Below are 26,857 nucleotides of genomic sequence, written 5' to 3'. Positions count from 1 at the left end.
ATCTTTTTTTCTCTTCATAACAGCTCTTGTATCCATTGCTTTTGTTCACTCATACAGCCACCACATCAATTTAGACCCTTTATGACCTCTTCCCTGGATTACTACTGGTCTCCTAATTAGTCTCCCAAATTACAATCTCTTTCCTCTCCAATCTATCCTCCATATGGCTACCAAGACAATCTAAGGCAAAGACACCACTATATCATTCCCCTGCCTTCAATAGCGTCCCATTGTCCATACAGTAAACTAAAACCTCCTTAGTATAGCATTTAAGGCCTTCCATAGTCTGGCTCCCAATTCCCTTTCTGGACTTATTCATATGACTCCTCTTTAGGAACTCTACATTCCAACCTAACTGAATTATTAGCTGTTCTCTGAACCTAATACTTCATCTTCCACCTCTGACTATTTGCAAAAGTCATTCTCTATGCCTGAAATGCATTCCTTCTTCATCTTGGCATTTCAGAATCCTTGTTTTGCATCCAAGTTCAATGCAGCTTCTATTTCACACACGAAACTTTCTCTGATCCCCCTCTCCACCTGTTCTCTCCCATTTCACTTTTATTACACTCGTGGAGGGGAACAATCATTTATAAAGTGCCTACTATGTGCCAAGCACTGTGCTATAAACACTTTATCAATATTATTTCATATGATCCTCACCACAACTGTGATAAGTGCTGTAATCATTTCCATTTCATAGTTGAGGAAACTGAGGTAAACAGAGGTTAAGTGACTTACCCAAGGCCATGGAACTAGTAACTATCTGGGGCTGTATTTGAACTCGGGTCCTCCTGACTTCAGACCCTGTATTCTATCCATCGTCCATCTAGCTTTCTTTCTGCTACTTCATGTGCTACAAGTTACTTAAACCTTTTCCAATCAGTGGGAAACAACTTTGTTCTCATTTCTTTGCTTCTTCAAAAAGCAATGTATGAATATTTCAGTATATCTAGCATCTTTTTTTTTATCTTTGACTTCAGGGTATACATCCAGAAGTGAGATCTCTGGGTCAAGAGTTATAAACATTTTTTCTTTTCTTTTCTCTTCATTTTTTAAAAGCATATTCCCAAATTGCCTTCCAGAATGTTGATCCTTCCATTTTAGAGAAGAGAAAACCAAGAGAAGTAAAATGAGCTGCCTAAAGCCATTCAGGTGGCAAATAGCAGAGCCAAGATTTGAAAGTCAATCTTCTGATCCCATCTTCCATACTCATTTCATACTCAGTGTTCTTTTTCGCAAAATTACAATTAACTTTTACATTGTCAATTACCAATAAGCACAAACATTTTGGTCTGTATGAAAATCTATTTTGAAGCCTGGATTGTTTCAGTCACCTCTCATTTTGTACTGCAATGCCTGCTGGTCCACAATGAGTCCATTTGCTCTAAATAACTACGAGTTTGTAATTTTGTAAGTACATCTAAACCAAATGGGACATCTGGGTGTTAACAGACTGCCTGTCATATTACAGGAAATTCTGTTATAATGAAGGCGAAGGAAACAAAATTCCTTTAATAGCAACACAGATATAACCCAACTGATCATCAGCTTCTTTCTGCACTACTTATACAGTAGGGAAGCTATATTCTTTCTAAAACATCTTAATCTACTCCTTGCCTCGGTAAGTAGGGTACACAAAAAATAATGGAATATTTCTTTGATGATTCAGCATCTTATAGCCCCTGAGGGTCATCCATCTGAGCATTCCTCAACACTGTTGACTATTATAGATATTACTTTAGAAGACAGATTAGGTAACTCTCCACTTCTGTTCTTAATTCTGTCTTGTTCTATTTCTTTCAGGCCTGACTTGCCCATCAGTCATTCCCCCTCTCATCTTCAATTTCTCCCAATCCACTAACTCCTCATTCTCTGCCTACCAGCATGCTTATGTTGCCCTTATTTTTCAATATTCCCCTCTGATACTAAAATCCCTCCCCCCCCCACATCCACCCTAATATCTTTGTTGTATAAGTTGGACTGGAGAATGCCCCATGGAGCATATGTGGTGATTGATGGGCCTGCAAAAGTAGAATGCATGGATCACCCATTGAGCTCCTAGAGGACATATATGGAATAATGCTGGTACTTTAAGATGTCATAGCAAACCCTAGCTATTCTAACAATGGAGATGGAGAACTGTTCACTGCCCCAGGAAGAACTATCCTCAAGGTAAACCTTAAAAAAGAAGAAACTCTGTCTTCTAGCTTTCTTCCTGTCTTTGGAGCATGTGTGATATTTAGTTCTCTTTGTATGGATTTTCTGCAAGAGAAGTCTTTCCCTGGGAGGGATGGGATTCTGATATCATCAATTATCCTATACTCCTGAATATACTTTCCTTCCATGAAATCATTCTTGTAGTTTTTTCCTTAACAATCTTACTGCTCCATCTCAATTTCTTCTGTTCTCCTCCTGCCCCTTTAGTGTGAGTGTTCAAAGCTCTACTTTTTCTTTTTTTCCTCTATGACTTTCCCTTGTCTAACTGGTTCAATTATCACCTCTATGTTGGTGAGATATAATTATAAGTCCTAAATTTATTCTGATCTCTAATCCTTTATATCTAAATGCCTATGAAGGACTTTTGTGATAAAAGCAATATATCTTGTAGGTATAGGCTAGTTTTTCTTTAAAATATACTGAAACTAGAGGCAGCTAGGTGGTTCAGTGGATAGAAAGCCAGGCCTGGAGTCAGTAAGAGATGGGTTCAAATGTGATCTTAGACACTTGCCAGTTACATAATGCTAGACAGGATACCTAACCCTAGTTGCCTAGCTGCTACCACTATTCTGCTTTAGAACCAATACTTGGTATTGATTCTAAGACAAAAGGTAAAGCAAATAGATGGATGGACAGACAAACAGACTATCTTGGAAACAAAGGATTAAGGCCCATGTCAACGTTGTAGCTTCCTAGTAACCCAAGTACAAAAAGCCAATACATGAGGAGATAGCAGCTCTTCCCTCTGGCTTCTGGCCAGCAGACCAACATAGTAAGGAAGCTCCAACTTAGTAAGTCAATAATGTATCCTTTCCCTACTATAGCCAAGTAAAATTCCTTTTGTTTTATATATTCTACAAATGTCTTGTTTCAGTCCAATATTGAGTTTGAACTACTAGAACAACCTCAGTCAGATGTGTCCTTCCTGGTAGTACCATCAGCATTTCTTAATATATTCACAACTGAATTCATCGATCTCTCAAACCTGCCCTTCTCTCAACATCTTTAGTACAATTGATGGTACCACCATTCTCCCAGACACTCAATCTTGAAGTATCATTTGTCTCTAATTTCCTTCTTCCTCATCCAGTTTCCAAATACTGTCAATTTAATTTTTTAAACAAAATGTTTTAAAATCTATTGTCTCATCTCCATTAGCACTGACATCCTAACATGAGCCCTCATTACCTCTCATTCTTATTATTTCAATAGCCTCCTGATATCCCCCTCTCTTCTTGCTGTAAAAATAGAGACTTGAATCCAGGACTTCAATCCCCAGGAGTCCTTGCTCCACTTCCCCAGAATGCCTTGTAACCTCACCTGGGCTGAGAGCGAGATGGGGTATTTAACCTGGTTGTAAAAAAGCTCTGTCCTCTTTCCTACTTCTGCTTGGGAGCAGACACGGCTCTCCACCTAGCAGGCAAGATGTGAGTGGTTGTGAATAGGCTCTTTGGGCCTAGACACGTGCCTCTCTTACTTGTATTTTCTTTATATTTTAATCTTCAATAAACCTCTAAAAATATAATACTCCTTGCAGAGAGAAACTAATTTCTACCTGCCTTCAGTTTCTCCAAATTTTAACTTTTACATTGTCAATATGTTCTTAACTCAATTGCCAAAATAATCTTCCTAATTCATATATCATATCATGTCATCCCTCTGCTCAAAGACCTCCAATATCTCCCCAAGAAGGAATTTTTCAGTTAATTGTTCATTCAATTGGACATCATAAATCGGACAATAAATATTTCCTAACTATTTGGTTTTGCATGTGTGACAGCCTAGGCCAAACTTTTTTGTTTTTTTAGGGAGTATGGATTTCATTTAGGAGGCTCAACAATGATCTGAGGCTTGATAAAATCAGTACATCATCCACAAACAGAAGCCTTTAGATTATTATCTATAAGGAGCCCTTCTCCAACTCCGAATCTAAACTGCATGTCTTCCATGAGAGTAGCAAGCATGTCTGGCAAGTATGTCTCCCCATTTTGTGCTTCCTTGACATTAAAAAAAATTGTTTTCCCAACTTCATGTAAAAACAATTTTTAACATTCATTTTTTGAAAATTTGAGTTCCAAATTCTCTTCCTCCACTCTCTCCTCCGAGACAGCAAACAATCTGATAAATGATACACATGTGCAGTCATGCAAAACATATTTCCATATTAGTCATGTTGTGAAAGAAAACACAGACCAAAATTTAAAATAACAAGAAAAATAAAGAAAGTTTAAAGAAGTATGCTTTGATCTGCATTCAGAATCCAATTCTTTCTCTAAAGGTGAACAATATTTTTCATTATAAGTCCTTATAAATTATCCTGGGTCACTATATTGCTGAAATTTGCTAAGTCATTTCCAATTGGTCATTGTACCATATAGCCATTACTGTATACAGTGTTCTCTTTGTTCTTTTCATTTCACTTTTCATCAATTCATGTAAGTCTTTCATAGCTTAGAGTATCCTGCTCATCACTTCTTATAGCACAATAGTTTTCCATCATAATCATTTATCACAACTTGTTCAGCCATTTAGCCAAGAATCCTCTCAATTTCCAATTCTTTGCCACCATGAAAAGAGGTGCAATAAATATTTTTGTACATATTCATTTTCTTTTTTGTTTTTAACTCTTTGGGAAACAAATCTAGTAGTGGTATTCTTAGGTCAAAGGATATACAGTTTTATAGTTCTTTTGGGCATAGTTATAAATCATTCTCCAGAATAGTTTATTTAATTCACACCTCCAATAACAGAGCATTAATGTTCCAATTTCCCCATATCCCCTCCAACATATCTGATAGTTGTAGGATGGTGCCTCCAAGTTGTTTTAACTTGCATTTCAATAATCAAATTTGGAGCATTTTTTTCATATGACTATAGATAGTTTTGATTACTGCATTGAAAATTGCCTGTTCATATCTATTGACCATTTATTAAGTGGGGAATGACTTTTATTATTATAAATTTGGCCCTGTTCCCTCTATATTTGAGAAATGAGACCTTTGTTAGAGAAATTTTCTGTAAATTTTTTCTTGGTTATGATTGTTGTATATTTACCTCTATCCTACTTTCCCTGTTTATCTTGCTCTTTCTTCTTTCATATTCTGTCCATCCTCAACAGTGTTTTACCTGTGACCACTGCCTCCCCCTGATCCATTTTCCCTTCTATCAGTATGCCCCTCTTCTCTTATCTCCTTCCCCTTCTACTTCCTTGGAGGTCAAGATAGGTTTCTAATCCCAACTGAGAGTTTACGTTATTCCCTCTTTGAGCCAATTCCAATGAGAGTAAGGTTCAAGCATTGTCCATCCCCCACTCTCCATTCATTCCTTCACTGTAAAAAACTTTTGTGCCTCTTTTATGTGAGATAATTTACTCCATTCTACCTCTCCGTTTCGATTCTCTCAGTGCATTCCTCTTTCTCACTCCTTAATTTTAGTTTTACCTCCCTAGACATTAATGATTAATTATTAATGATGGTCACCCTGTTTGGGATCTTAAATGTTTCTGATATATGCATAGGAGATTACTTACAGGACAGGGGTGGCATTTTACTCTACCATATCAAGTGTTTTTAAAAGTAAATAAATCATACAAATATTTATTAAGTATGTGCAATATACCAGTCACTGTGGATATAAAGACAGAAACAAAATGGTCCCTGATCTCAAGGAATATCTCCCAGGGAGTGGGGAAAGGGGAGAAGGGAACAGAACATGTGCCCAGTGAAGTAAATACAAAAAGGCATGCAAAATGAATCCAAAGGAATTTCAGGGGGTAACAACAATAGGAGAGGATCAGGATAGTCTTCTTGAAGGAGATGATGGCATATAGTTGAGCTGGGCCCCTAGATCCTGTAGAGATTTACAGATACAGAGGTGAGAAAAGAACTGTGAAATGAAACAGGCAGATTGAAGAATTTGTAAGGGAGAGAGCAACATGTGATCAGATTAAGTATTCAAAATATATCAAACCATCTTCATCAGTTGTGACAATGAAAAATCTGACACCTTCTACAAAGGTGATGCCATCAATGACAAAAATAAAATCCTTATTGGTTTATACAGTGAGGAAATTTATAAGGACAATCCATGCCAGAGGCCATCATACCCCGACCAATTGACAAGCTCATGGTCCGAGGAAGGAAGGTCAGCAAAGGAGACCCCAGAATGAGGGTCCCCTGATGATCCCTCTATGTGACTTCTTTCCCCAAATTGTCTCCATTAGTGGACTTGTTATGATTATTATTCTCTCCCCAATACAGGAGAAATAATATGAGAGCAAATACTTATAGGATCAATACATATATACCCTACTTTAAGCCCCCTAGGTTATTACCCCCAAAAGATTGCAATTACAGAATAAAAGCCCAAAGATTACTGCCCATGGCCCCTCCTTTCTCAAGCACATGACACGCTCCAAGGCCCTACAATAAACACCAGCCGAAAGCTTAAGTACTATAATGAATCTTGTCCTACAGTTACCACACTCAAATGAATTTGTTGGAACAGAAGCCAAGCAGCATCGCTAGGCACTTCAAAGTAACACAAGAAAAACAGAACGTGTAAATTGAGGAAAACCCTAAAATTGGTCTGCCTTAAGTCCTCACATCTAGTTACGAGTCTGTTTAGTTGTTCATCTCCCAAGCAATTATGATGGACAGTGAAAGCTGACCAAAAGCCCAATGATCCTCTCAGCAGGTCAAGGGGTTCTAACCTACAAATGGCTTTATTCACATTAATCATGTCTATCACAGAGTGTTGTAGAAACCTAGTAAATGACCACAGAATTCTTTGTTGTAGTAACATCACAAGAGGGTTGTTTAGGTGATTTGATAATATCCAGTCAAACTGTAGAATGTCACACATGTAGAGAATTGATGTGTGTACCAAAAACCTATATAATAAACGTACCATGAAACTGTGGCAGAGCACTGTGTGTGATGCCTGTGTATGTGGGCTGAACACATGGTGTGTCTCATCTCATTCTGACCATGACGTCACACTTGGGCAGATAGACCCCGGGTCCTCAGAGAGGCCGCTGGACAGACCTCTATAAATCCCTGGGCACCCCTATTATATTTATAATCTCAATAATTTAGTAAAATATGTGTATACATCTAGTATAACAATAGTAAAAACTTGCATTTATAGAGCACTTTAGGATTTGCAAAGTGTTTTACATATATGATTTCATTTGATACAACAATTCTGTGAGAAAGGTACTATTATATCCATTTCATGGATGAGGAAAGTGAGTTTGAGACAGGCTAAATGATGTAGATAGCAGCAAATTTCTACTATAGTGGTGTGGGCTAGATCAAATATAGAGACCTAGGTATACCGGGATACCTAGCTGGTACACATTCACAAAGTAGAATTCAAACTCAGGTCTTCTTGACTCTTAAGAACACCTCGCTATCTACTATGTTACCTAGCAACACATAAGCGCACACACACACAATCCCCTCTTCTCTTCTCTTCCCCCCGTATATATATATGTATATATACACACACATACATAATATGTGTACAGTGTACACATGAGTACAGTGAGGTAACATTGTATGGATGCATCTATGTACATACACACATGTGCATGTGTATGTGTATGTAGCCCTAAGGTATAGGTAGGCCTGAGAGGTAGCATAGTAGGATGAAGAAGAGGTCATAGAGTCATCTTTATGCAAGTATTTACACAGCATCTAGTATGACACACATGTGGGTTATACATACATACATAAAACTTTTCAAATAATTCCTGTTGGGAATTCCTAGGAGCTATGGGAATGGTAGTAGATGTGGTATAGTAAAAAGGGCACTGGGCTGGGAGTTGGGGTAGCTGAGCTCTAGGCCATCATTCTAGACTTGAGGGACAGCATGAAACAATGTACAAATTGCTGGACTTCAAGTCAGAAAGATGTGGGTTTGAATCCTACCTCTGACATTCTGTTTGACTATAGGAAAGTTTCTTAGCCTTTCTTACCCTCACGTTTCTCAACTATCAAATGAAGGCAATAATACTTGTATCTATTATACCTATCTCACAGGACTACTGTAAGACTCAAATGAGATAATGGGTGTGAAGCCATTTGCAAATACCATGCTATATAACATTAGCGTCAAACATCACCATCCTCATTAGTTCAAATTCTGCCACAAACTAAATGAAATATCTTAGTAAGGCACTAAACTTCTCATTGTCTTCATCTGTCAAATGAGTTGATCCCAAAGTCCTTTTTGTTCTAAAATTCTATAAATCTATATTTGATCTAGCCCTACACCACTATAGTAGAAATTTGCTGCTAGAAAAATGACAAACATGGCTTCGAGTATTTCGTAGTTGTGTGACCCTGGCCATATGGCTTATACCCAGTTGCCTACCCCTGACTGCTTTTCAGTCTACGACAGAAGATAAAGGGCTTAAGAAAAAGAAAGAAAGAAAGAAAAAGATACACAGAAATTCCTAAAATCCCTCAGCACAAGATCACAAGGAAAATTAATATTAAATAAAGAGAAATGAAAGCAAATTCCAAGGAAAATCCCAAGGTTCTAACACTAACTCTCTCTGAGAGTTTTTGAAATCCACCATATGATTCTGCCATATGAAATTATCATACACTGATACTAGTCACCATTGACACAAACCATAGCAGATAGCCCCAGACACCTAGGGGTTTGGGTGATAGACCAAATGACACTTACTTTAAAGCTGAATCTGACGATATTTTGAGGAGCATGTGGGTTATTGGCTCTCAGGATACGAGTGAATTCTTCTTTTAACTCCTATGGGGCAGAAACACAGAGAAAGACATTAATAAAAAACATGCTCCATGCAGAGGACTGGCATAAGTCCCGTAAAAAACCAGAAAACTTCTCACACAGTTCCACAAACACAGATGACATTACACCCTATGTTTCCGATCAGCCACTTCTGGGGACCACATTTCTAAAGAGCTGGAGGGCAGCACTAGGCAGAGCCAAGGTTAATGAAACTCAGGCTGAGGAATGTATTAGCTACCAACTGTTTTCACTCTTTTACTGAGAGAAAACACACACACACACACACACACACACACACACACACACACACACACATCAAATCTGCAAGGAGAAACCCATGTGTGAGCCAAGAAGGTTCCCTTTCCCAGCAGCTCTCCTTCTCGTGTTAGCAAAGTTTCATTCCTGTCATGCTTCCCAGACTTTGTGAGCTTTGTGTTAAACTCAGAGCTCAAAGGAAGCTTCCCTTGGGATAGAAGGGATTTCTAATGTATGTGTCCAGCCTACAATTTGGCTATCGCTCCTCCCCCCAGAATAGTGCAAACCACTTCTTAGGGTATAGATAGAAGTAAGTGTGGTTCAGGGAAAAACACAAAGACTGAGTCAGGAGATGAGGATTTAGTTCCAGCTCAGGCACTAATGTGCTCTATATTCCTGGGCAAATGATTTACTTTCTTTGGACTTCAGTTTCCCTGCCTGTCAGAATGAAGGAACAGACTAAACCAGTATTTCCCAAACCATGCTCAGCAAAACCCTAAAAGTTAATGCTAATGCTATTTTTTGCATAAAATATTAAATATAAAATTATATACAATGATATTTATTAAATGGGATGTTTTCAAATATGAAAATGGGTTGAATTTCCTCTCTTTTGCTCCAGAATTTCCCCAGTTTCCCAGTATCATAGGAGTATACCATATTCCATTTATCATAGGAGTATACCATACCCTTAGGTTTCACCATGACCACCAAAGTGATCCGTATTTACAGACCTGTCAATCTATGTCAAGTCCCAAAGGGTAGCCCAGTTCATTTGAGACACACTAGGCTAGATCATCTCTCAGTTCCCTTCTAACTCTTCCATTCTGTGACTACTGCTACACAAATGGGTCAACATTTATTAAGTCAGTGTTTAATTAACCTACTTTAAAGAATCTGGGTTGGCTATTTCTACATAGACAAAATAAAATTGTCACTTTAAAAAATTTACTTTATTTGCTAGTCTTTGTGGAAACCTTTCAAATTATATAAGGCATACATATAACTGATTTCTAAATGAACCTATTACAAATCATATGTTCAAGTGAGAGATGCCACCTTCAAGTTAGACATTTTACTTTCTTGAGACATTATTCAAAACATTTCTGGATTTCATCTTCCATAATTACCATCAGATCCTGCAGTCCATTCCTCTGACTTTCCTCAATGGTTCATCTGGTAAGTGTTGCTCTGAATATGTAAGCAATTAAAAGTCATCTGAAGACAAACCTAGTGACTAAGGTGAGGATTTTGGGTCAAATACAAGGTGTGAGTATAAAGAAATGATATTCATTTTCTGGTGAGCCTTGTCTAATGGATTTAAAGTGGGAAGCATTCATACTAGTGTATGTTTGTTTAAATTCATGCCCAATACATCATGGTATGCCTTGAGAGTAATTACAACCCCCCCCCCCAAAGAGAATGCTTTGTATTTCAGTCACTTAAATAAGTGTGGCAATGTTTTCAGTATGCCTAAAGAACCTAAATTTTGTTGAAGGCATTAGATAGACATAGAATCGGACATGAAGTATACAATAACTTTGTGTTACAGGGTGAGGTTATCCTCACATGCTGGTCTGATCCAATGTACATTTGCTAACCTATTACTTGATTTCAGCTTCATAGAGGTCACCCACATTACCACCCTTGGGAGATAGCCAAGCAACATACATCAATAGCCATTTAGATCAAATTCTCCCAACTCTTTTTCTTGCCAATATGAATTTTAAAAAAGATTTATAGGGCCAAACCTCATTTCAACTATAGTATTTAAGATTGGCTTTTCTTTTGCTCCATATTGGCTTGACAAAGGACATCAATGCTATTTCAAAAGGTATGCAATTTCCCCACCACTAATGCATAATTCCTCCATCGTTCAGTAGACAGTCTTCATGAATTGCTATGGTCCAAACAATTCATCATCTAGTAGTCAAACTAAATTTTGGTAGTGAGTCTCTCTGAACTTTGCTAAGCTGATCCTTGAATAACAGACACAAAATCTGTCACTGAGTTGATGTTATAAGCCACTCCAGACTGGGTAGGAATTTATGCTCTGTGTCATAGCCCTTAAGAAATACTACACAATGTACTCAAATAGTGGATGCCTAAATAGGAGGCAGACCACCTAGTTCCAATATACTTATGCCAGTTAAACATGAATTTCATACATCACACCAAGGAATGATCAAGGGAGTAAGTGAAAATTTGCAGTATGTGACTTCTTTTACTCTACAATTGCAGAAAGATGCAGCCATAAACCATGTGGAGAGGTAGTCCCTCCGGCAAAGTCGGTGCCAATGCAACCAGAAATGAGGCAAGGGGAGAGCCTCCTATGCTCTGTGTAAGGAGGCAGAAAGAGGGAAGGTTCCCCAGAGAAAACCCCAGGTAGTCAAAAAGATTCCAGGGTGAAGACTTCAGAAAATCTTGGCGGTAGCAGGGGAAATGGCAAAAGCTAGCAAGCTTCACAGTGCTTAGGGCAGGATAGCTGAGGCTTTAAGGTCCTTAACACTGTCCTGAGATTTCAATGAGAGCTCTGAAAATCCAATACTCTGAACAACAAAAATCCAGGACAATCTCACCCTTGGAGTATAGTAACCCAGTGTGAGATTTAGTAGGAGGGGAGGCAGATGGAATGGAGGTTGGTCCTAGCACAAAGCCCCAGTTCGGGAACTAAAGTTGGAGACACAAGTAACTCAAAGAAAATGTCAACCAATATTGCAAGAAATATTGCAAATATAGAGATTCCTGGAAAGACTAATTCAAGCTGAGACTCTCCCCTGTCAATTTGGAAAGTCCCTAATCTTTGATCAATTATTTTTAATATATAAAAGTCTTTCTCCCCTTGTATTTGAGGTACAACCCTAAGCTGAGGAAGGGAATTTGTCTCACTTTGTTAGGCAATTGTCATGCATTGCTTAATAAATTGATATTCTCTGAAGATTAAACTTTTGTCTCTTCAATTTTTCTTCTTTCACCTGCCACAGATATAACGAATATCCTATTCAATTATGAAATGTCTGGATACATCATAGCATATTAATAGAACAGAATATTATTGCACTGGAAATAAGAAAACAGACAACTTCAGAGAATCCTAGGTACCATGAACTGATGCAGAGTGAACAATTTACAGCTAAGATCCCAATTAGAGAGAATAAAGAATTTCCTGAAGTAATCACAATGTATTTGAATCTGTGATATTTGAAGTTATATTATGTAAAAATATAGTAATTGGTTCCAGCCCAGTGGAAACACACAGTGCAAATTTGAATACAAGTGACCACTTCAGGAATTCCTTACTTGAGATAATTGGGGCCTAGCTATGTACAAGGGCATTTACAGTAAAGAAAAAAGACAAGAACTCTAATCAAAGAGATGACCAACCATGTCTCCAGAGGACTCTTCAGTGAAGCACTTTTCCTACCTCCTGACAGAGAAGTGAGGGCCATAAGGTGCAGAGACATACATCTCTGGACATGACCACTCTGAGGATTCAGTTTGCTTGACTCACTATTTGTTACAAAGGCTCTCTCTGTCTCATTGGGAGGGGACTGCAGTAAAAGGACCCCCCGACCCCCCCAAAAATTTTTTTAATGCACAGAAAAGAACAGAAGGAGACACAATCAGGACAGTTTTGAAAGTAATGTGTATAATTATATAATTTTTTTAAAGCAAATGCTATCAAATGAAGATTTGTAGTTTCATATAGAATTCTATTTTGGGTACTGTTATATATATACACATATATAAATTATTTTTGAAAAGTATTTAAGCTCTGAACTTTAAAAAACCAAAAAAAAAAAAACTTGAGAACAAGTACCACAAAATAATTATTAGAATATAAACAGAAGGAAAAAATGAAACTGAATGATGTATAATTATAATGACCAAGCTTAACCCTAGAAAAGAAATGAAGAACTATAATTAATTTACTTCACTGCAGAAATGGGATATGTTGCATATATACTATGAGCTTTCCCCCCCCCCTTTCCTTAATTTTTTTTTTGTCATAAAGGACAGTTTCTTAGGTAAGGGAGAAAGGCTTTATTCAGAAACAAGCATGATATAAAAACAGAAAAGTATCAACAAAAAATTCAAATGAAGTTCCCCTGGCCACCAAAATCTAATGCTAGAATAATTATTTTAATAAGGATAAGCTTTTTATTCCACAGCCATAGTAAAGTGAGGGGGTTGGGCCAACTGATCTTAAATATCCTTTCTTATTCCTACAGTATATGTGACTTATAGATGTGATTCCATATAGTAGAGTTAAGAGACTGTCTTAGGCAAGTTAAGTCATGTACTCAGGCCAGGCCAGATTTCTTGGCACCCATGACTGATCAAGAAGTAATAGGAACTATTTTTTGGAAACAATTAACTTAATGTACTTGCTTACTCCTACATCTTCTCCTGTAGCAATAATTGGTTTTCATATCTTGTCGTGTATATTCATTTTCTGTTCTGAAATTAGTTTCTATGTTCCAATATGCCTGCATTACATTTTATCTCTATTAATATGGTATATGTGGTTAGTTAAGCATCTAGTATGCCATTAGCTTCCATATTCCACTGTGTTGCTTCCTGGATTACTTTTCCACCTAATTGCCAATCACCTTCCCACTCTTGAAAACCTTCTCCCTGAGACTCACTTTCCTGACTGGTAATTCTCCAGCCTGAACCACCATTTCTCGAGGGGCTCCAACCAGACACACTTCACTCCTGACTGGGCTCACTTTTCAGATTTTGTCTCCAGCTCCTCCCCAGCTATATTCCTACACTGGAGACCAAATGAGATAATATTTGTAAAACACTCAGCATAGTGCTTGGCACATGGCAGGTATCATATAATATTCATTCTCTTTCCTGTCCCAAGCCCTACTCTCCTGGCTGGTGCCTCCTTCTTTGCCCTTCCCTTTCTGGATTCCCTTTATGTGATGTCTTTCCTCACCAGAATATAAAATCCTTGAAGGAAAGGACTGTCTTATTTATACATGTATTCCCAGCACTCACCAGAGTGTCAGGCACATAGTAAGTGCTTAATCAATGCCCTATCAATGAATATTCTGATATTCAACAATAAAGTAAGAAGCATTGATTCAGCACATTTGGCTGACCACAACCCAAAGGGAAAGGAGTGAGCCTCTCCTATTGGCCTATGGGGTCACTGATGTGCTGGACACTGGCCTAATACAGGGGGTGCACAGCTATAGAAAACTCCTCTAAGGATAGCGAATCATTCCGGTAACAAATGATCTAAAGTAGCTTTTTTACTGCTTTTCTCGACACGTTGTCTATAGGGCTGGAACAGGAATGAGTAACAAAGTGTGACATGGAGCAGATTATTCATTTCCAAATTTTGACTCAAAAAGCATGGCTACACTTCTTGCTCTGAACACACATAGGTCAAACATCCTATAGCTGATACAACTCAGATATCTATGTGTTCTTTCTATCTTTAACAAACACTCAGCTTCCATCTCATAATCAACACTATGTATCAGTTTCAAAGCAGAAAAGCAGTAAGGGCTAGGCAATGGGGGTTGTGACTTGCCCAGGGTCGTACAGTGAAGAAGCACCCAAGGGCAAATTTGAACCCAGGACCTCCTGTATTCTTTCTTTACAATTTCTGTTCAATCCTGTTGCTGTGTACTAAATAGTACCTTTTCTCCAAACCTATGAAGTACTTGGCAATCTGGACTGATGTAGACTTTAAATGCTAATTCTTCCTGGACAAGGAACACAATGACTTAGACAAACACTATGGTTTAAATGAAGGATATCACATTCTGCCCTGAGGGAAGGTCTTAATGTAAAGGGGAGATGAAGACAACAGGAAGATAACAGGCATATAAATCTATGAGGAGGGAGGGCTATGAAGAAGGAAGAAGTGTGGTGTGGCAAGAAAAGCTTAAGAGAGGACCAAAGACAACATTCACATTATTTTCCTCAGGGAGGACTCCAGAGGTAGTATGATGTAGTGTATAGAATGTTCTAGCATTATAATCAGGAAGACTTGGATTCAAATCTTGTCTCCGATATTAGGTAGGTAGCTTTGGAGAAGTCACTTAACATCTCTGGACTTTAGTTTCCTCATATATCAAGTGAGGGGTTTGGACTCGATGCCCTTTAAGGATCCTTCCAGTCCTAAATCTATGATCCTATTTGTGAAGTTTTGAATGATAAAATAACAAAGGATCCTAGGATTATAGATTAATTAGAGCTGGGAGACCTCAGAGATCATCAGTCCAACCCACTCATTTTATAGATGAAGAAATGAGACCCAGAGGGGTTGTACCTTGTCCAAGGTCACTTCTTATCTGTGTGACTCTGGCTAAGCCACTGGATCTCAGTTTTCTCTATACTAGCCCTATTTAAGGCTCTTAAGGCTCTTAGGTGTATCATACATTTCCAGGAAGTTATCCCTGGGAGACTGGTTGATTACAACATCTGTCAGATGAGAAATTTGCTCTCACACCAAACAATCAAGGGGGGAAAAAAAAGAAAGAAAAAGAAAACCTCTTAGCAGCTCACAATGGTAAAAGTTGTCAGGGGAAATGACAGAAGTTTCCACCTAACATTACAATAATTCCTACTGGATGATGACAAAAAGGAACAAATGACAACCCAAAACACACACAGTAACACAAGTGTATATACTCCCTCCTATCTAGTGGCTGAAACATTCTGAAATGTCCCACTATCAAAGCTGGCAAGGTCTTCTTCAAAGCTAAATTAAAATTGTTCTTTTTAAAATGAATATACAAGAGAAATGGTCACATGAATGGAGGATTTCCACTGGTAGGAAAAACAAATGCCTACTTAGTCAGGATAGAAACCTATCTGGGGCAGCTAGGTGGTACAGTGAATAAAGTGCCATGCCTGGAGTCAGGAAGAATAATCTTCCCAAGTTCAAATCTGGCCTCAGACACTTAACTAGCTGTAACTCTGGACAAGTCATTTAACCCTATTTGCCTTAGTATCTTCATCTATAAGATGAGGTGAAGAAGGAAATGGCAAACCACTCTATTATCTTTGCCAAGAAAATCCTAAATGGGGTCACATAGAGTTGAACAAACTGAAAATCAAGAACAACAGAGAGAAAAGATGACAAAAGGGGTTGACAAGGCTGGAATCTAGGACAAAAATTTACTCACAGCTTCAGTCAGTTCCAACTGGTCTGGAGGCCTGAGCAATGACTTGGCCTGTGCCCAATCATCTAGCCCTTCTCCCACATCTGGACCAGCATCCTCATCCTGTGTAGAAATAGAAAGATTATTTAATTGACATCCATAACTGAGACCTCGAGTTCTACTCATTCTGGAAATCATATATTCTAATGCAAGTGTTCAGATTGGCCAGTGTTGGTTGATCCAGCTCAGAAAAGGCAAAATATGTCTTAAAGAACAACATCTTTTTTACAAAACCTCCCAGGGACTGCATTTTTATCACTCTGTTTTTACTACTTAGGATTCAAAAGCTAAATTTCCTTGGCCATGTTCTCTTGTTTCAAAATCAACTATAAACTGCTAACATGTTATTATAACAAAGCAGTTCATGTCTATGTTCTAATTGCCCCAAGGCACCACAAATGACATCTAATTACTTTTTTTTGGTGTTAAAATTATTGTTACATAAGTTTCTAATCAGAATCTTTTCAAACACATTTAGATTGAGTAGTGCTATTTGGGGCATGGGTGGTTAGCCATTCTCTCCCAGAACATTTTACACCCTAAAAGAAACAAACATCCAAGATTTGATGCCCTCTGGCAGAGCTCATGGTTTAAGTAGGTTAAACATCAAAATATATCATGCTGTTCATTCAGCTATGGAAAACAGATTGCTGCAGTGATGGATCTAAACTTCTCTGCCTGATATAGTTCCCTTTGATTAAAAAAGCAAACCTCTGATTAAAAAGTTTAAGAGTTCAAGGTACTTTCTGCCTTAAATTTAAGTGCTGTGATGATTTGCACTTAAATCAGACTGCCTTTTAATTATAATTTTTTTTAAGTCTGCCATACACAGCTTGGAAAAGTATATCTCCTCTTGGCTCCAAAGGCAAATGTGGTTTCTACAATAATAATGTTTGCAAAGCACTTTACATATAATTTCTTGTTTGAACAGGAAGTGTTCTTATTATGTCAATTTTACTGAAGAAGAAACTGAGGCACAGATAGATTAAAGGATTTGTGCAGGGTCACACAGCTAGTAAGTATATGAGGCCACATCTGAATGTGGTTTTGATTCCAAGACTAGTATTCTAGACAATTTCTCTAAATAGTAAATGAACTGTGGCAAGACAATCAAAAGCCTATTTTCTTCCTGATCCACATGCAATATATCTACTGAAAGACATAAAGGTTTTTGTAAATTAGATAAAATTTTGAATTTGTAATTTGAGCGAGAAAGTATCCTTTGCTCCCTGGTGATGGCTATTTGTTCATCCTGAGTAGAACTGAAATCAAGGGTGGATTTCCGTCTCTAAAAAAACCCTGCAGAGTTTGAATCCTATGGTGTTGAAATTTTTGTCTTTCCATTTATATATCAAGATGAAAGGATGACTGAACGGTGAAGTAAAAACCCTCTGTTAGGAGACATGAAATGGGTTTTAATATACCCTCTTTTCTTTACTAGCTATGTGATTTGGGGCAAATTACTTAAGTTCTCTCTGCCTCAGTTGCCCCGATTATAATATGAAAATAAAACTATGCCAGGATTGACCAAATAATTTCATGAGATCTCTTCTAGTTCTAAGATGACTTTATAAGAACTAAAATTGTGAAAATATTTTTACTAATAATTCTCGGTTGTTTCCCTGGTGACTGATTTGAGTCCTAGCCCTATCACCCGATTGTCTACCAAAGTTTGACGAAAGCCTCTGAAGCAACAATTGTAAAACTCTATTTTGCAGGGCAGCTAGGTAACAGAAAATAGAGCTCCAGGTCTGGAGTCAAGAAGACCTAGGTTCAAATGTGGCCTCAGACACTTCCTAGCTGTGTGATCCTGGGCAAGTGGCTTAACCCCAATTGCCTAGCCCTTGCCACAATTCTGACTTTGAATTGATACTAAGATAGAATGAAAGGGCTAAAAAAAAAGCTACATTTTGAAACTATTTTGTTCCATATAGTTCAAAAGGGATAAAAGAATAAGACCAACCCAGGGTTAAATTTATATGCCTGTCTTCCTCTCCTTATATCACATCCTTCTCTCAGGATAGAATATGATGCTGGTCATTTAAATCCAAGAGTTTATCTAAATCACTTTGTTCCTCCTCCTGGAAGAATTAGCATTTAAAGGATATGCCAGTCCAGATTATTAGATACTTTCAAGGAGAATTAATGAGTAACCCCTTCTCCCCAGCTTCTAGCATTCTCATCCTCATAAATTGCTTTGTATTTATTTATTTTGAATATGTTTACTTATATATTGATAGAAAGTAAGCTCCTTGAGAGAAGAGTGTTTCATTTTTGTATTTGTATCCCCAGTGCATAGTTACTGGAATAAAGCAAAAACTTAAAAAATGTTTTTCATTGTTGTAAAAAATAGATTTGAACTCTGGACTTCAGTCCCCAGAAGCCCTTGCTCCACTTCCCCAGAATGCTTTGTAATCACACTGAATTCTCGCCTGGGTGAGAACACAAATGATTATTTAAAGGAGTTCTCCACCTACTGAGGGGTCTTTTGGACTTCCGTTTTGGAGCAGAGGTGGCTCTTTTCATAATGTAGGTGAGGTTGTGTCTAGGCCTCTCTGTGGCCTAGACACGTGTTTTCTTATCCTGTATTTTCTTTAATCCTTAACCTTTAATAAACCTCACAAAAATATAATAATCCTTGCAGAGAGAAACTAATTTCTACCTGCCTCAGTCTCCCCTAAATTTTAATCTTTACATTGTTAAGGAACCTCTAGTATTAGATGCCCCCCAAAAAACTCTGACAAACTTCAAGTTTCAAAAGCAAGTGAATTGGGTGACTGCTATCTGGTAACTTAGGTAACCATGTCCTGATGGAAGGAAAATGGTGCCAATTTGAAGGGATAGAATCGGCAAGGTCTGACAAAAAGCACTCTTGCTCAATTACTGAGATGGCAGAAATAAGGATATGTTAATATTACTCTATAACCATGCATTTGAAAATCTAGAATTATTGTAAAAAAAATAAAGGAGTATATTGTGAGTGTGTTTGTATGTGTATGTATTGTTTTTGTTAACTTTTGGGGAATCTAATCTTAAGGAGTCCCATTGGGTCCCAATGGATCCCATTACCCTGACATGGGAAATAAGCAGATCCCCTAGCTAAGAACAAGCTGTAGTGATGGATTTAAACTTCTCTAAAATCCCTTTGATTAAAAAAGCAAACCTCTGATTAAAAAGTTTAAGAGTTCAAGGCACTTTCTGCCTTAAATTTAAGTGCTGTGATGATTTGCACTTAAATCAGACTGCCTTTTAATTATAATTTTTTTTAAAGTCTGCCATATACAACTTGGAAAATTATCTCTCCTCTTGGTTCCAAAGGCAAATGTGGTTTCTACAATGAAATAATAACGTTTGCAAAGCACTTTACATATAATATCTCATTTGATTTGTCTCAACTCCAGGTATTTGAATTTTTATTTTAAGAAAGTATCCTCTGCTCCCTAGTGATGGCTATTTGTTCATCCTGAGTAGAACTGAAATCAAGGGTGGATTTCTGTCTCTAAAACCCTGCAGAGTTTGAATCCTATGGTGTTGAAAGATGTCTTTCCATTTATATATCAAGATGAAAGGATGACTGAACAGTGAAGTAAAAACCCTATGTTAGGTGGACTAGCATCCCTCATCCCTTGTTCTTTGAGTATGTTCAAAAGCTTAGTTCGGTCAAGAGAGCTAGGATCAGGTTTGCCAGAGGACATTAATTCAGAATGAACAACTCACTCAGAGAAGAGAAGGCCAAGCTGGGAGCAATCTAAGGGAGCCTAGCCTCTGAAAGTGTCAACAAGTCGGTCAACAAACATTTATCTATTAAGTTCTTGCTGCATGCTACGCACTTTTGCTAAGTATTGGAGATGTGTGTGTGGGGAACCCCAACAGTTGCCTGAATTCAAGGAGATCATATTCTAAAGGTGTGAGATGATATGTAAGCAACTGTGCACAAAAGGTCATTAAGGCATTTGTAACATTGGAGAGAAAAATTTCAGTTGAATCATGAGGTCAGAAATCAGACTACAAAAAGGTAAGAAAAGAAAAATAGTGGAGGCACCTATTGTAGTTGGTCTTTAAGAAGTTAGCTACTAAAAGGAGTAAAGATATAGGACAATACTGGGGATGAGAGGATTTTTTTTGAGGATAGTGAAGAAATGGGCCTGTTCATAGGCAGTAGACAGGAAGAGATTAAAAACAGAGACTGAGAGATTAGGGTTGGTAGAAGAGGCAGTCTGCTGGAGATTTGTGCATGTCAAGGAGTTTGCCTTTACAAAGAGGTCTGCCTATTCGTATGAAACAGGGTTGAAGGGGGAGATGATAGCAGAAGGCATCTGAGTGATGTGAAATGAGGCACAGAGGAAAAAAGGAAGTTATCTCAGAATGGCCCCAATTCTTTTCAGTAAAATGTGAGGCAAAGTTCTCAGCTGAAAAGGTGAGGGAGGGGGAGCTGAAAAAGGTTCAAGGAGGGATGAAAAGATTTGGAAAGCTTCTTTGGTAAATGGGAAAGGGAATTAATTAGGGAGATAAAAAAAGGAACATTGTGTTACAATGAAGGATCATTTGATTTTATGTAATATAAATTTGTGTTGGGCCCAGTTAGCACAACTTCATAATTTTTCCCCAGCAATGTTGAGATTAAAAGTAGTAGATGGTGGGAGTAATTCAAGGATGGGGCTGGGCTGATTTGCAGTAGAAAAAGGGGACAAAAGACTTGAGAGTAAAGAAAAGAATTGAACTCATTCACCAAGGGGTCAAGATGAAGGAGGGAGCAAAGTGGTGCTAGTGATTTAATATAAAGGAAAAAATCAGGTGGAAGGTGGGCAGGAGGGTGAAAGGATATAAGAAAATGGAAGAAAGGCCTCTTGCTCTAACAGTTGGTACTTATGACTAGAATTAGACAAAACGAAACTTTATTTTTGAAAACCCTTGCCTTTTCATCAGTTTCTGTGTCCTGTGTATGTTTTCTCTAAAGTATCTTCCTATCAGAAAAGTCTTAGGTATATTGTAAGTTCCTTGAGGGCAGGGACTATCTTTTGCCTCTTTGTATCCTTCCTCAGTACTCAACACAGTGTCCAGCATATAGTAGGTGCTTTATAATGTTTACTGAATTGAATCAAAGTTCTGCTTTAGACACATATTGGCTCAGGGACCACAGGAAAGTCATTTAGCTTCTCATCTGTAGGCATTACTTCAAGATGATAAGTTACTGCCAAGTGGCTGAGCTGTAACAGTGGAATGAAACCATAGGTACTTATAAATCACTTTTGGTAATCCTTAAGAGGATGGTATTTTAGTACAATAGGAAGTAGGGAGAGGAAAGAAGCTGTGTTCTTGGAGTTGGAATAAATGCCTCTGATGTCTTTTCCATATCTAACATCCTTTCATGTTGCAATATGGGAATAGAAGAAAAGAAGAATATGGGAAAGAGAAGGAAGGTGAATGTACCTAGAACCCAACAGCCCACACAAGTAAGCTATGTTTTGGTCTGGCTATGTGAAAACAGCCCTAGCATTATAAACTTGGTGGTGTTGGGTGAGATAATGGTTAGTTTCCTTTTCTAGGCTAAAACCTCAGAGTGCTCTGGAGCTTCTCTATCTTTTCTATTTCTCTCCTACAAGAAGAAACAGTATGGCCATTGGCTCATTTGAGGATCAGAAACCCACAGAAAAGTCTCCTTTCACAAGAACTGAACAGTAATTAGGCCTAGCAACAAGAGATGAGCAATGCTTTTTTTTATCCCCTGAAATGACAGATTCACAAATAAAAGAGGATCATGGTACTTCTGGAGTTATTGAAGCTAGATATTGGATATCATAGGAGAATCAGAAATGGTAGGTGAGGTTTTAAATAGGCCCTACTTGCCCTACATGAGAAAACCTATATTGAATAAAGCACTGTTTAAAAAAACAATTAATTGGGGGCAGCTGGGTGACTCAGTGGATTGAAAGCCACGCCCAGACAAAAGGAGGTCCTGAGTGGAATTATGGCCTCAGACATTTCCTAGCTATGTGACCCTGAGCAAGCCATTTAACTCCCATTGCCTAGCCCTTATTGCCCTTCCGCCTTGGAACCAGTATTGATTCTTAGATGGCAGGTAAGGGTCTAAAAAAACAAAGGAAAATAGTCAGCTATAGAGAAATTGAGCATCAGTCTGTCTATATTTCTTTAAGGCAAACTTCGAATGTTAGTTCCCTTGATGTTGACATGTAGATATAAAAAATGTTTAACCAACATCTATGCGATATTGAATAGTTATATTTTTATGGAAAAAAAGTGATGCCAACCATATCACCCTAAATGCTTTAAAACATCAGTGATCAATGACTTGGGAAAGTCCATGGGTGTCTAATCAGTACCTCAGTACACATGGAGCCAAGTAAGCAAATTTTAGGCATAAAAGGGATTAAGCAGGAAGAAGGTATGGTTTGCAGATTCAACCCTGCCTAAGTATATTAAATGTTTCAAAGTTCCCTCTTTTAAATAATTTGCTGTCTTGTTTCATGTTGGTTTAAAGGTCTTAAAGTTGTTATTTGGGGGATATAATTTGGTTGAGAAGTCCTCAGAGTTAGGGTGGTACTTTAGGAAGAACAAGACTAACGTGGTTACAAAGTGTTCTCCTCAATAACTACCCTGGGAGATAATGGATTATGCTCCCATTTCACAGAGAAGTTGGATTTTAAAAATGATGCCGTGACTTTCCTTCTTGCATAGCTTTGGAACTGGGGCTCTAATCAGGTATTTCTGACTCTTTGCTCTTGTACTGTACCACGACAGAAGGTAAATGAGGGAAGGGGTGAAGGAGGAATCTTAGACAACTTCTAATAGAGAAAGCATGTCAGCATCACTGAACACTGGGGGAAAAGTAATCAGGGACAAGGATTAACATCCTACAGTTAAAACCAGAACCAAAGTGTGTGGAGAGAGACGATGTACAGGACATGCATATGCATGTATGTACATACACACAAGGAACTATGTGAGAATGATGATGCCAAAATAAAAGATTAGGTCAGCTTCCCTGATGGGAAAACTTACCCTGGATTTTATCTATGATACAGAACACACTCCAGGAGCTCCAAATGCTACATTTTTCTCTTTTTGGATTTTTCACCATGGCACACAAGAAATATAAAGTATCTGGTTTTTAACAAATCTGTTTTCAAGTCTCTCTGGAAAGTTTTTATTCTTCCCAGTTGGCAAGTCATAAAAAGTCAAAATTATTTACAGAGTTTGGTTCCTTTTATGATGAATAGTTCTAGTCCAGACTATACATATAGCCTAAGGTTATAGTCCCTGGATTGGCTGAGACTAGAGGTTTCTTAACATAAGATGGAAGAAAGGAAGGGGGGGTGGGAGACAACAGAGGCCAGAGAAAGAGAGGGCCTCTGGGCAGGAATTGTGAACATGACTAAGAAAAAAATGGGAAAAACAAAAGCATAGAGTTTATGGATCTTGAACTAGGCTGGAGAATCTAGGGAATAAGATAGCTCAAAGGGGATTCAAAGAGAGCCTGTAACTAACAGAAGTAGTGCCTATTAGTTATGGAAAGAGTGGAAGATGAAACAGAAAAGCCAGTTTGATTCTGTCACATTGGCTGCTAAAACTAAGCTATGATATGCCCATAAATACTTCCAAGTTTGAAGACAAAAGAAAACTTAGGGAATAAATGTTAGTTGTAGTCAAATATCAGAAGACTAAATTTTTCTGTGTTGCACTAAAAATAAGGATTAGGAACAGTGTGTATAAATTATAGGAAGCAGATTTTGTATCAATATAAGGTAGAACCCTCTTTAAATTATTCAAGTTCAACAATGTAATGGGCTATACTGTGATGAAGTGGCCTCCCCATCACTACAAAAGTTCAAGCAGAGCCTATAACTTTCAAATCAGAAGTTCTGGGTTCATATCCTGACCAAGAATTTTGCATCTTTGGATAAGTCCTTCAACTATTGTCTCAGTTTCCTCATCCAATTTTATCCAGGCCACAATTTCCAAACTATGCTGCCTACACACTCTGGCCTCTTCTCTCCCCACAAGCTACATACTAGATCCTTGGACAGCTATGATAGGTGAACTTTCTTGGAACTGGGCCTTCACTTCTAGCCGCTATTTCCAAACATGTCATGGTATGGATATATACCTAGCTCTAACTCTTATCCTATGATGATTCTTAAATTATGAGAGATTGAATGAACTAAATATTCTCTTAGATTTCTTTCTATTCTAGGTTTCTAATCTATTATTTGGCTTGATTTTAACTTCATTTTTGAATGGTCTTTTTAAAAAGTTTAACTTTTTGAGAATCAGTCAAAGGGGATCCAAGAAAAACTAGTAAGAAAAGCATCTGTTAATCATGGAAAGAGTTTGGAGGCTGAAATAGAAAATCCAATTTGATGTTGTTACACTGACTGCTAAAATTAAGCTGTAATATAACCCATAAATCCCCACAAGTTTGGGGACAAGAGAAAACTTAGGGGATATATATTCGTTGCATTCAAATATCAGAAAGGTTACCATGTGGAAGAGAGAATAAAATTATTCTGTGTTTCTCCATAGATCAGAACTAGGAACAATGGGTACAAATCAAAAGAAAGATTTTGTATCAATATGGGGTAGGAAATATTATTGGATTTAGAGTCAGGGGAAACATGAATTCAAATATTGCCTCCAACATAACTAAGAGTAAATCAGTCACTGTCTCTAAGCCTCAATTTACTTTATATATAAAATGTGGATCACTGAGTTGTTGTAGGGACTAAATGAGATAATAGATATGCTTACAAAACAGGTTGTAAACTTTCAATTTCTGCAAGTGCTCTAAAAGGTAATGTTTCTGATCATTGAGTTATTTAATCAAAATTGGATTACATCTAATGCTACATCAAACTCTAATATTCTATGATTCTTCAAGTCATTACAAAGTAGACTCTGCAGCCTGCAATTGGCTGATATGAAGAGAATGAGAGCAAAGATTATATGGTGCTTTCAAGTTTGCAAAGCACAATATATACCTTATCTTATTTGAACCTCACAACAATCTGGTAGGATTTTAGGGGGGTAGAGTGTTGATGAGGGAAGGTATATTTTGTCCTGACCTGAAATTTCATTGGTTAAGGAACTCCTGGAGAGGAAAATTCTTTATCTCACTATCAGTGAGATATTCTGCACCTTAATCTTAAGAAAGTTACCCGGGGCACCAAGAAGTGAAGAACTAATAAGGTCATACAGCTAGTGTCAGCATTTTGTTTTGTTTTGTTTTAATCCCTTACTTTCCATCCTAGTATCAATACTGTCCATTGGTTCCAAGGCAGAAGAGCGGCAAGAGCTAGGCAATGGGGATTAAGTGATTTGCCCAGGGTCACATAGCTAGGAAGTGTCTGAGGTCAAATTTGAACCCAGGACCTCCCATCCCTAGGTCTGGCTCTCAAATCCATTGAGCCACCTAACTGCCCCCATTGTCAATGATTTTAATCTAGGTTCTCCTGACTCCAAGTTAGTGGTCTATCCAGTATACTATGTTATGAATAACTCATCATTAGCGATAGGGCATGAAAGAGGAATGAAGCTAAGGTTTAGGAATGAAATATAGTTGAGACTGCACCTTGATCTCATAAATGATAGTGATATAAAAGGGGGAGTAGCAAATGTGAGGAGGTTTTTCTTTGAAGGTCCTTTTTAGGTTGGCTGAAATTTCTTTTCTAGCACAAACCTATCTCTATTGCATCTCATACCCCATTCCCATGCCACCTCCATCTTGCCTCTGTCCTGTGGTGATAGCACTTCCATTAGTCTCTCTTCCTTTAGTCCCATGTTGACAAACCTATGGCACATGTGCTGGAGGGGGCTGCTCCCTTCCTTCTCTGTATGTGTGCCTGGGGACATTTCTCCTATCACCTGCCCCTCTGCCCAGAAGCCCAATGGGAGTGCTCCCTCCCCTGTATGTGGTAAGGGGAGGGGGCTCACATGTGGCATGAGGGTTACAATTTGGGCACTCAGTCTCTAAAAGGTTTGCTATCACTGCTCTAATCTCTTCAAACTTTTCTACTATCCTACAAGCTGTTGACAGATTATTTCCCCCCCTAAAACATATTTCTGGCCCTAAAACCCTCTCCAGCCCTCAGAACTGTTAGTAACTCACTAACTTCCTTAAATTTCAGAATGGCATTCAAGATCCTCCATAATCTGGTATCAACCTACTTTACCCAATTTCCCCACTACTTTCACACATGCTTCATATGCCCTGTATGATCTTGACTTGTTGCCATTTCCCAAATCCAGCACTTTACTGCCTCTGTATTTGTGGTGTTCTAACGCCTGAGATTGGGTAGTTACATGACACTGAAGGCAGGAAGATTCACGTTCAAATTTAGCCCCAGACACTTATTGACTGTGTGACCCTGGCCAAGTCATATAACTCTGCTTGCCTTGGT

At 38.0% G+C, this 26,857-nt stretch overlaps 1 protein-coding gene across 2 annotated transcripts in view; it reads right to left on the bottom strand.

Annotated features, from left to right (window-relative positions):
* DNAI1 (dynein axonemal intermediate chain 1) overlaps positions 1 to 26,857 on the bottom strand; it is a 314,390-nt gene that overhangs the window by 210,290 nt on the left and 77,243 nt on the right. For both annotated transcript variants that reach the window (XM_001378802.5, XM_056805993.1), the window contains exons 3-4: positions 16,407 to 16,505; positions 8,920 to 9,000 (exon numbers count right to left, since the gene is read on the bottom strand). In XM_001378802.5, coding sequence (XP_001378839.3) covers positions 8,920 to 9,000; positions 16,407 to 16,505 — 180 coding nt within the window. The remainder of the gene's footprint in view (positions 1 to 8,919; positions 9,001 to 16,406; positions 16,506 to 26,857) is intronic.

Source organism: Monodelphis domestica, chromosome 7 (assembly GCF_027887165.1).
Source record: "Monodelphis domestica isolate mMonDom1 chromosome 7, mMonDom1.pri, whole genome shotgun sequence".
Lineage (NCBI taxonomy): Eukaryota > Metazoa > Chordata > Mammalia > Didelphimorphia > Didelphidae > Monodelphis > Monodelphis domestica.
Note: the sequence above shows the minus strand (reverse complement) of the source record. Positions and strands in the feature narration are given on the sequence as shown.